Source organism: Triticum dicoccoides, chromosome 5B (genome assembly GCF_002162155.2).
Source record: "Triticum dicoccoides isolate Atlit2015 ecotype Zavitan chromosome 5B, WEW_v2.0, whole genome shotgun sequence".
Taxonomy (NCBI): Eukaryota; Viridiplantae; Streptophyta; class Magnoliopsida; order Poales; family Poaceae; genus Triticum; species Triticum dicoccoides.
The window spans coordinates 239,664,746-239,676,890 of record NC_041389.1 but is presented as its reverse complement, the minus strand read 5'-3'; the positions used below and the strand labels follow the sequence as shown (position 1 = coordinate 239,676,890).

At 42.5% G+C, this 12,145-nt stretch overlaps 1 protein-coding gene and 1 long non-coding RNA gene across 2 annotated transcripts in view; one reads left to right on the top strand and one right to left on the bottom strand.

Annotated features, from left to right (window-relative positions):
* Positions 1-2,340, bottom strand: part of LOC119308210 — a 10,725-nt gene extending 8,385 nt beyond the window's left edge. The window contains exon 1 of the mRNA XM_037584331.1: positions 1,946-2,340. Coding sequence (XP_037440228.1) covers positions 1,946-1,948 — 3 coding nt within the window. The 5' untranslated portion in view covers positions 1,949-2,340. The remainder of the gene's footprint in view (positions 1-1,945) is intronic.
* A 5,853-nt stretch (positions 2,341-8,193) lies between these two features.
* LOC119305356 lies at positions 8,194-11,580 on the top strand. Its single transcript, XR_005148639.1, has 6 exons — positions 8,194-8,622; positions 8,735-9,614; positions 9,773-9,853; positions 9,946-9,990; positions 10,239-10,318; positions 11,251-11,580. It is a non-coding gene; the product is annotated as an uncharacterized LOC119305356 (long non-coding RNA).
* The last annotated feature ends 565 nt before the right edge of the window (positions 11,581-12,145 follow it).

Genomic DNA, 12,145 nt, shown 5'->3' with positions numbered 1-12,145 from the left:
AGTATCTATAGTGTGGCCCTCTTCTTACTTGTGAACATAGGGAAGGGTCTCAATTCTGGAAGTATATTCAATCAATCAAGCATGAGATTCAACTAGCTTTTCGTTTCTATAGGAAATGGAGATGACACCCTCTTCTGCGTGGACCCGATGATGTTGGTTTCCTCGGACACTAAAAATGGAAACTGGAATGTCTCATTACGACGAACATTTTGCCCTGAGGAAACTGTTGCTTGGCCTGCCTTCAGGCGGCCCTCCCGCCGATGCTTCCGGACCATCCGGACGCCATATGTTGGCGTTTGACCCCTTTGGGGTTCTTCTCTGTTGGCTCAACATATAGCGCCCTATGTCATGTGCATACTCTTGCATGGACCACATCTTTGTGGAAAGCGGCCCTCGGTGTAGATCAAGATCTTCATGTGGCAGCTTCTGCGTGATCGCCTCCCATCGGGGACGGAGGTTCTCAAGCGGCATGGTTGATGTCAAGCAGATCTTTCATTTTTCATTTCGTTGGTTGTTTCTTGTTCCTTGTGTTTGTAAGCTTTTTGGTAGCGCTTTGTATTTGTCGTTTTCTTTTCCTTGTAAGATGATGGTCGTCATAATTCCTGGCCGGTTGAGAGCTTTATTAATTCAAAGTCGAGCTCGTCTTGAGCCTTCGTTCTATAGCATTCACCTGGGATCAAAGGTGCTCAGTTTGGCCACCACCTAGTGCATTGGTGAGCATAGAACCACCGCCTAGTGCATTGGTGAGCGTAGAAGTATCTCGCAAAAAAAAAAATAACCTTCTCTAGTTGTAACAGATATATTGTTTACCTAGGTTTGGATTGAGAAAATGCCAAGCATAACATGAAAAGGAACAAAATATGTGTATTCTTCGTAACCATATCGGGATAAACTCAATTTATCAAATTCCAATGAGACCTCTTGAAAAACATCTATAAAACTATCTATTCGAATGGGAAAACATACTAGTTACCATACGATATCCGATCTGAGTGTCACTGGTCAGTTGGTCGGATATCATGCTACGTACTGGCAATCAGAAAAATAAGGGGGAAAATCATCAACATCCTGATACTTCTTGGTATGTACATGGCCTTGAAGAGGTGGAGAGGCCCAACCCACAAAGAGACAGCAACAAATGAATGCCTTGTTTCAGTATTTCGAAATCCTATAGGAATTCATAGTAAGGTCCTGTACAGTGCAGGTGCCTAGACAGCTGCCCCAATAAAAATATCCAGGTTCTTTTTTTGTGCACATCAAGATAAGCCGGTGCTTGGAGAATGAAGCGAGTGCTTGAGTTTGCTTCGGTCCTGTACTCCTGTCCCGGTGCTTGCCAAAGTAACCACCCCTTTTCCCATACAGTTCTAACATGTCTACTTAACGTAAGCACCTATGTGCATTGCAAGTCAAATTTTTTTTTGAGACGCAAGGATTGTCTCTCCTAATAAGCCTTGTACAATGCAAGGCACTTAGGGGAGGTGCTTAGAGAAATAAACATTAGTTTCTTTAAGCACGGTGCTTATTTGTAGAGGGTAGACGCTTAATTAGGTATCTCTCATGTAGAAATAGGCACCGGTGCTTAAGAGAAACTCTGTTTGTTTTCTAAGCATCTAGCATTGTACCCTAAGTACTGGTGCATAAGAACCCAACATTGTTTAAGGGCCTCCTTAAGCACCTAGCATTGTACATGCCCTACGTTTTCAATTTCCTGCAATCCAAAGAGGCCCTTAAACAGATTGGCCTTTCACTGGGCCGAATGGGATCTGCGTCCACCACAACAATGCCCAAGTTGACTATAAGCCAATATCTCTACGCACAATCGACCCAAAAAAACATATCTCTGTTTTAGATTACCAACGAATCTGGCTCTGGCTCTGGCCACACCACGAAACAAAAGAAGAAGAAAAAACTACATGAGACGAAGAGATGAGATAAGAGCAGGTACCATGTCGCACCACCTTCCGCCGCTCCAAATAATCTCCCCGGGACACAAGCACAACGGTTTGGGCGTCCTGAGCTCGGACGAAATCAAACCTCCCAAATCTCCAAGAAACTGGATTCAACAGAGACCTCGGGAATCCATCCAGCACATTCCCCGCGCAAAACCCATCCTCTCTACGAAACCTCCAAAGATGGAAACGGGGTCACATCGACCTCAAGAACTTCTTTTGATCGACGAGAGATTTTGGAGGCGAAACCCCGCTTCTCTCCGGTTGTACTTGTGCTGGTGAACCCGAGGTTGCAGGCTGGGAGCGGGGGAGGGAGAGGCGGCGTGCGTGACACAGGAGAGGGCAGCAGCAGGTGAACGGAGCAATAATGGCTTCCTTCCTGGGACGGAGCAGTAGGATTAGGATGATTAACGGAAGCTGCGTGACAATGCCTTCGTATTTATAGAGGCTTAACGCCTTAGCGTAGGTTAAGGAAGGCCCGGAAGGAAACGGTCCACGTAAACCGCGGCGATAGACGAGATCGGGCGCGTAAAATGTGGTTGGATCCCGATTTTGACGGTGATCGTGTTGGGCTTATGTATCATGATGATTCCGTTAACGGCCATACTCGCGCCTGGCTTTTATTCTTTTACTAGGTAATTGCTCGTGCATTGCAACGGGGCATAAATATTCTAATGGTTCAGTACAATCATGGCAAATATATACCTTTACAATCCTCATGCACATCTTGCCAAATCATGTCTTGTTCATAAACATTTAGCTAGAAAGCAAATATAAGATGTAATGCATCCTTCGGTCCCATTTTTATATGGACAGAATATGAACGGGCAATGAAACCCCAAGATTGAGTTCTACTCCCTCTACAACAAGATACGTTTTGACACTACAATAATGTCTAAAAATATCTTATATTATGTTACAGAGGGAATAGCTGCTTGTGTTTTTCGAACACCAACACATACGTAATCATATTGTCGTCTACCTCGCTTGGGAGATGAAGTGTATTGTATGTCTAATTTGCAAGTGAAACAACTATTACCTGCACAGGAGACGTCATATTAAATTTCTTATTTACAAAAATAATGAAAGATGCATGCAATGATCACTCTAAATACAGAGTAGTACAACATGATGTTATGTGGTCCAGCTTCCACCCTTGTCACCTTGCTCTTCGATGACGATCGAGTCTCTGGAGACGAAATCCCATCAGCAGTGCCCATGGCATATGATCACAATTTATAGGTTATACATTAACATATACCAACATACTGGAATGTATGGAAATCTGGACATTAGTGCATGCCTTGAATCATTGACTGTCTTGAGCTTGTACTCCTTAACTGTTTCACCACCTGAATCTGTACTTCCCCTTTATAATTTCTCATGTACAACATCAGCATGATCTGAGAAGATAAGCACTGTCCACTACCGCAGGATTGTTATTATCTGAATTCTAATTGGAGTCACATGCTCTCGTTGTCCTGTCTTGCTCTTGCAGCAGTAGCTGCTGCTGCCGCCTTTTTATTGGTGATCTCTCTGCTTTCTTACCACGCATAAGCACAATTAAAAAGCTGATGTGATGGTTGCTAATGCACGTACGCGAATGCAAGGAGCTCACCTCAGTGGGTGCTACGGACATGGCGGGCGGCCGTGGCGCAGCATCTTGAGAATCATGGTCTTGAGGTGCGGTACAGCGGTGAGCCCGTTCGGCCGCCCGCGTCTATACAGATGAAACGTGCCCACAACGATAGGCCATAGGGATAAGAAAGAGATATATGAATCACGTTTTCAGAAAATCCAAATGGATAGTGCATGTGCAGGGCCGTTGATGGGGGAGTGCGAGCAGCCTAGAGATTTCTTTCCTTCGTTTCCGCAGATCTCGACAATTTCTTCCTGCATGCCACGCGCGGTCTCCGCGATTATCTTCCGTACATGCATCTGATTGCTTCCTTCTGATTTGTTTACCGATTGGTGGAAAAAAGAAAGGAAACTGATGACCTCCATTGAGTTTATTGCATTACCAAAGAGGATATTCATTTTTTTTGCGCAATCAAGGAGGGTATTCATTACCGTACCATACATGTACTGATCACGTTTGTATTACAAAACAAAAGATTGGTTACCATACATGAATTATTTGGTTGCCAAAAATATAGCGGGTCCATCCAGCCAGATGTGAATAAAACCGGCAAATAGGGAACTAGCAGAAAGAAAACCGGTGGAGGGAGGAAAGAAAATCGGTGGTGGGGTGGGGCCGTGGGGGTCGTACGAAAGGATGGACGAAGGGTGGGCGACGTAAGAGGGGAGAGGGAACCTTACGTTTCTTTTATATAGTAGAGATTAAGGGTATATTTTTAGGACGCCGATAACTGTCACACGTGTGGCACAATGGACACCCGACCATATGACTGAACGGTCGTACCCAGGAGTCAGCCCACACGATCCTGTATGGGCGAATATTAAAATTGCCCACACATTCGGGCGCAGCTACGACGACCCACATGACCATGTGTGGCAACTGCTCACCCCATCCCGTGAGCGCAAGCACGTGTGTAATCAACTTTAGTTGCCATGTGTTATTAACTATATTCGGCATGTCTGTCATGTATCATTAAATATATTTGTCATGTGTAACTGATTGGAGTTGCCACGTGTGGTCAAACCATAGTGCCATGTATGGTCAATCATAATTGCCGTGTGTGGTTAACTAGTTGTCACATATGCACAATTGTAATTGCCATATACCACAGTGCGATCGTCGTGTGGGAGAAGAGCAAGTTCGCCCACACGTTCGGGCGAGCATCGTTTGTCCATCCAGGTGAGGAGCACCCACACGTGTGGCACTAAATGATAACGCTCACACGATGATGGATGCTTACATGGCTCTTGACCCAGATGGCAACTGCTTCAGTATTCGTGCAAATGAATTGAACGGCATCGACTGCGTTTGGGCCATGTTAATAAGGCCCTGTTTGATAGCTCTGTATTTTATAAGTATTCTTTAAATACTACAATTTTTAGGATTAGCATGGTTTTAATTACTTTGAGCTGTTTGACAACCACTAAAAACTGTGATATTGATACTACAGTTTTTCCAATATGATAGAGACAAAGGTGTCCCGTCTTTCGATGAGATGGTGGCTATCGTTTTGGAGGAAGTCGACTTTGACGATCCGACTACGAACGTGCGAGGACGTCGCGCCTTAGCAATCGCTAAACCAACTCCAAGAGGTTATTGACCACGCCGGAGCACGATCAACCTGACCACGAAGGTCTGGCAAACGAAGAACAAGCAAGAAACTAAGATTGCAATCTGGATATTGCGAATATAAGAGGAAAGCTTTATTGATCAAGGTGGGGTTCTGAGACGCCTTTGTCTGGTCGTTAAACACAAATGAAGTACGCGAAGTTGCAGCTATGGCGAACTTTAATCTAAACAAAACCCAAGTCTAAACGATGCCTTAAGGGCTATATTTATAGGAAAAAGAGAGGGGGTTTTGTCCATCCTTGGCAAGGTGGGAATAAAACACCTCCTAAGTCGTTTTTCCTATAATATGGACTCTAAAAATAGATTACATGGGCCTGGCCCAAAATAAGGTGGCGCAACACCAATAATAAGCTATGGACGAAATTTATGAAAGGCCATCTTGTATATTTCGTCCATCATCTTGTATGTCATCATGATGGCTTCAAAGTCCGGAAATCTCCACTTGAACCTTCGTTCTTGTTCTCTTCGCACGCACCTTCATCTCCATGCTTGACCATGCTCCAATGTTCAACCTTCTTATCCGTGCCAGGTCCTTCAATTGCAAGCAACACAAATGTATCTAAGTTAGGCAGCATCATATTCTCATGAACACTAGAAACATTACCAAGAAACGAAAGTACCTGATAATTTAATTGACGTATCTGAGCTCTAACAACTGTTTCAAGAGGTAAAACAATAGGGGATATGGGTGTAATTGTGGTAGCCATGTCCTCATCACAATACCATGGTATTTTCTCTGTTTTAAAAAAAGAACCCCAGACTTCTTTTTTAAACTAAGCACGCGAAAGGGGCGAGCTCATTGCTATCTTCGCTCGCTCCCAAGCTGCCGGACCATTGTCCATGCCTCCATGGAGGTCGTCTTGATCGGGCAGTCATGGACAGATCAAGGAAAAGCAGTACAGTGCAGTGCAAACTGCCATGGTTGATGGGGAGGAGCAAGCTGCTAGGCCTGTCTCTTTCCACGGTAACAACTACCTGGACGACAACGCGGATGAAGGCCAAGCTGTTTCAGTTCACGAGAAGCTAGCTTCGCCGCATGATCCACTACTAAGACCACCATCTTGCGGAGCTTTAGGTCGTGCCTCCACGCGCAGCTCTCGGTGATCTCAGACGCAAAAGAAAACCAAGCTGGTCCGGGCAACGTGCAGCTCCGCCGTTGACTGCCTACTCCTATTTGCTTTTGTAAGTGTAACACCGAGATTGCGCATGGCGCGTCTACCTTGGCCATTCAGTTAGTGCATGGCCGTTAATCAGTTTGCATGTGTGTAGCTAGCTGAACACACCATTTGAAACTACTTCAAACAGCTCTTGTCAAACAGGTCCAAGTATTATAAATACTTCAAAATACTTTGTTATGGTAAAAACATGGTTTTGTGTACCTACGGACTAAATTACTGTGGTTTTCAATATTTTGTTTTTTTGTAATACTTTGTTATCAAACGAGGCCTAAATGTCACACGTGCCGGCATTATCATTTAGATATTTTTATTCTTTAGAATAGAGGAATTTGAACCAAAAGGCCAGTGCTCGCTGCATGTCCTAAGTTTATACTTCTAACATTATTAGCCCTGCGCAAAGTGCTTTTGTACCGGGAAGACTAATGAGAGACTACGTGTTAGTTGCATATGAGAGCTTTCACACATAAGCATGTAGGGAAAGAAGGATTATGTGATGTTAAGCTGGATACGCATAAAGCCTATGACTGAGTGGAATGGGTCTTTCTAGAAAATATTTTATTGAAGCCGAGATTTCATGCTAGTTGGTTGGACATGGTCATGAATTATGTTGCTCCGGTTGAATACTGTGTCGCCTTAATTTTAAAATTACTGAGAGCGACAGGGTGATTCATTATCATTGTATCTGCTTTTGTTGTGTACCAAAGGCCTCACAAGTCACAACCCTTTTGAATCATGCTGAAGAAACAAGTTTGTTGGAGGGAGTTAAGGTTTGTAGAGAAGCACCCACTATCCCAAACTTATTGTTTGCAGATGATTCTTTGATTCTCATGAAGGCAAATTTGAAGAATGCTAATACTTTGAAGCATACACTTGACACATATTGTGCCCCCTCAGGCCAGAAGGTTAGTGTTGATAAGTCTAGCATCTTTTTAGCCCATGAACGGAAGTTGGGGTGAGGGTGCAAGCCTGCAACACCCTAAATATTATGATTGAAGCTCTTAATGATAAGTATCTGGGCCTACCAGGACACGCAGGATTGGATATAACTGACACTTTTCAGTATCTGATTGATCGCGTATGGCAAAGAGTGAATGTTTGGAAGGAGAGACAACTCTCGGTAGGGGGAAAGAAGTGCTCCTCAAGGCGGTTTCCCAATCTATACCGGCGTATGCAATGTGAGTCTTCAAAATTCCCAAACAAACTTGCAAGGGAATAACTAACGTGATGTCGCACTATTGGTGAGGAGATGAATGCTCAGAGCAAAATGCACTGATTTGCATGATGAAAGATGTGTGCCCAAAAAATCAAGTAGGCATGGGTTTTACATATATTCATTGCTTTAATTTAGCCTTGTTGGCCAAACCGACATGGAGGCTTATTAATAATCCAGATTCCCTGTGTCCACGTATTTTGGAAGCAAAGTATTTTCTGGATGGTGAATTATTAAATTGCAAGCTGAAGAACCCTTTATATACCTGGCAAAGCATAATGCAAGGTGTTAAAACTTTGAGACATTTAGAAGCATTATAACCGAGCGCTTTTCCAGCCCTCTCATGCCATCAACATTCCCAGCCGTTCAATCCTTATTTTTAAGCATGTTTGGCCATCAGATTAGCTCTGAATCACGCGTACGTTACTAACAAGCGCTAACCTTGCCGGGCCGCTGCTCCAGTGACATTTTTGGACGTCCGATATTAACTTGGGCCTAATAGGCTTGTATCGATCGCGTCCTGCAGCCAGAAAAAAGAATAGGACACTAGGTCACGTCCCTCGCGTGGCGGCGGATCTCGATCACTCTCCTCTGGCGACGTACGGCGAAACTCCGAGATGCGCCACCGCGGCCGCGTGACCACATCGGAGAAAGCGCTATGAGAGGTCTGTCATGTTTACCTTTTCCCAGGCGATTCAGCCTTCTTCATCGACGGCCGCTACTGGCCCAGCGCCAAAGCGCCCCTTTCGTTTCCGTCGCTGTGTAGACGGCGGCACCGTAATGACGGCGATGAAGCTCGACTATCTTCTTCTCGTTATGGTAGTGGCAAGTGAAGATGCGTTACTTGCCTCTTAATCTTCAGCTGTTTCCTTATAGATGATGCCCACCATCATCCGTCTCACATTCGTATCGCCTTCGACCTTATTTTGTTTGACAGCCAAATCATATAGCTCCCGGGTAACGACGTGACGATCGTCTCGCCCGCGTTCACGATGGACATGGCTGTGCCGAGACAAGGTGCTTTAGCTTCATGGGCTACCCCAACAACAACAATGACTTATTGGTCTTCTTTTCCCACACCCCAACTCAAGTATTTGATTGATTGATTGATTCATTTGTTTCCCATCAGTGTCCTCTTCGGATGTTGACGTGGATTCTTGTTTCATTTGGGCTGCTGCATGAGCGATGCTCAATGGGCGATCTACAAAGGAATTTCGGTAACATGATTGTGCATGTGCTGAAGATTTTGAATCTTCCCATCATGGGATAAAAAAGGGAGAAAATAGAACTTACTGTCTAATGCTTCTTCGGGTATACTATTCTTATAGAGAGATTAAAGTGGGGCGAAAGTCTGTAGGTTTGAGACTTGATACATCCTCGAGTTTCTTGGCATGTATGGGGCAACCACTACCTGATTCAGGCCCCCTCTTCTGGAGCTCCTTTAATCAATTTACCAATGATTTCTCTACCAATATATTGAAGTCAAATTGATGATAAAGTCAACAATAAATTAGGCAAAAAATGCATATATTTTGTAGGTTCAACTCTGAATTTGGCTTTTTTGCTTATGTGCCTTCAAGTATGCATACCTTTGCCATGTGTTATCTTCTCATACATAGGTCAAATGATTTGAAAAAGTTGGACCAGCTCGCGATTGGTATGACAAGGTTGTATGACATTTTCTTAAATTCTATACAATTGTGCAGCCCATGAACGACACACTTTGTTTGGATATGTAAATGTTGTTAGCCCTTCGTTAATGTAGTTTCAAAATTAGGAGTTCACACCATTTATTTCTTCCCTTGCCCCCATCTCCCTCTATCTGGCAGCAAGAATCCTAGCTGCCCACATGTTCTCCACTCCCTACTTGATTCTTATTTTTTCATGCGAGCTGTAATAGTGTAAAAGCCAGCTTCAGCAAGGCAAGAACTCAGCCATGCGAGGAGGATATGTGGGAGGATGATTCGCTTGATCTCTTCTACTCCGTTCATTTCTACATGACCGTGATGGTGCGTCTCCTCCCTACCCTTGTCCTTGGTCTGGATCGTGTGGATCCAAACAGCTAACTCGTTAGTTAATTATATACGTTTTTTGTGGTTCCCGTCAGTCGATTGTAGACGGGAGCCAATCCAGGAGGTGATATATACATCATTCATATTGCTTGCAGGTAACTGGTTAGAAAAAGGTGGGATGCTGATGGTACAGGAAGAGTTGGTTGTTTAAACTTCTTTTTGACAAAAACTGAGGGGTAAATAAATGATTTCGTCTATATCTAAATTTTTCTCTCCATTAAAGTGCTTCACAATTTACTCATCTTACATTCATTCAATTTCCTGACAGGTACTTGGATGCCGTTGCTTTCCATGTATCACCAACCAATGTATGGTAATATTTTATATACACTAAAATACCCTTACTTAGGTGATTTTGTACTTACGATGCAAAGTGGGAGGACTCTGCAGTGAAAACAAATAAGTTTTCTGAATAAAAAATAGCATGCTATCTGTTTCTTTGAAGCTTACCCCTAATAAAATATTCATTTAAAAAATGAAAAATGTCTTACGATCATATTTGTTAGCATCATGATTTGAATGCCAAAAGTATTTAATTATAAAGTGTTTTTGTGTGTGCAGGCTTACCTGAGTGCAATCATCATCTACCATTATGCACATGATTTTCGATAAGCTCAGAAATGCTACGATGATTGATCAGAGTAAGTTGTGCATTGGTGTTACACGTTTAGTAAATTGGCACGTAACATATTTTGTGTTATTTTGGTTGCACTAAATCACTTTTATCTCATCTTTTGTTCTATTGCATGGTTGAAGGCTTCCTCATATCTAAATTAAAATTAACAAAGAAACCAATTTCTCTGCTTTGACATCCAACGATGGAGAATCTCACAACAGTAGAAGGCACTCTTACCAAAACGACCGAACAGTACAAATGGTAGAAATTGCCTAGGTGTGACATTATCCAGATATATAGGTTTTAATTTTTGTTTGCGGTTGCCAAAGTGATGATGTTGTATTCTAAAGCATTGTTGCCATAAAGAAGAGTGGGTGGTCGTCAACTCTAGGTTTAAAGAGTATGAATAGCACAATGTGGTCATATAACTTGTTTGGAGTTTTAGTAACATTATGGTTGAAGAAGTGTAAACTAGGCAGTGAGACACTATTGTGGCATTGTTCCATTCTTTTTGTGAAGTATGGTTTAGGTTTTGTGTTCTATTGTGTATTGTCTGATTTTCCACTGACCGACCATTTGAATTCAATTGATGTTGCTTACGCTAATAGTGATCTCCATTATTGTCTTATTTGCTCAAGATGAGCATAACCAAAACTGGTGCTTCTTATGCATCCATGTTTTATGACATTCTTAAGAGTATTATTCTATCAAATGTTAAAATTGGTAATCTTGCAAGCATATATCCATCTAACGTTCATGATTTGTGTCTACTTTTATACAATTTCCAATCATTCAATTGCCAAAATGGACGGGCGCGGCAACGCGCGCCATCAATGATCTAGTGAATATTGATATATCTCCATTGTATCTACTTTTTCAAACACTCCTGCTCTTGTTTTGGAATATAATTTGCATGATTTGAGTGAAACTAACCCGAACTAACGTTGTTTTCAACAGAACTATCATGGTGCTGTTTTTGTGCAGAAATATAAGTTCTCGAAAGACGGACGAAACATTGCGGAGATATTTTATTGAATAAATAAAAAATACTGGAACGAAGATCCACCGGAGGGGGTGCACCAGTTGCTCACAAGGCAACAGGGCCCTGGTGCCTTGCGGGGCCCACGAGGCTCCATCTGCCCTAATTCCAACTCTATAAATTCCGTTTCCCTGAGCGAAAATAAGAGAAGAAGCTTCATCGCGTTTTACAATATGAAGCCGCCGCCACCTCTTGTTCTTCATCAGGAGGGCTGTTCTGGAGTTCGTTCGGGGCTCCGGAGAGGGGGATTTGCCACCGTCGTCGTCATCAACCCTCCTCCATCAACAATTTCATGATGCTCACCACTGGGAGTGAGTAACTCCTTCGTAGGCTTGCTGGACAGTGATGGAGTTGGATGATATTTATCATGTAATCAAGTCAATTTGTTAGGGCTTGATCCCTAGTATCCACTATGTTCTAAGATTGATGTTGCTATGATTTTGCTGTAACATCCCAAAATTTTAAATTTTGGAATGTTATATTAAATAAATAGATTGTTTGTTTGTTTGATTGTTGTGTGAATGATTGAGTGAAATTGAGTGAAATTTGAAACTTTTTGAAAGTTGAATGAGAGGGAATAAAACGACTTTCCCAAACTTTCACTTTGCATTTTGATCTCGAAGAATTCAAATTCATTTCATCACAAAATCCTAGAGTGAAGATGATATGATTGCTTCCATTAAAAGAAATAAAAATGTGTTTTGAAAAGATTTGAATTCCATTTGAAAATATTTCAAATGCAGAAACTTTATGCAACTCAATGATTTTCATGAGAGAAGATAAAATGACTTCTTCAAATTATATGAAATATGA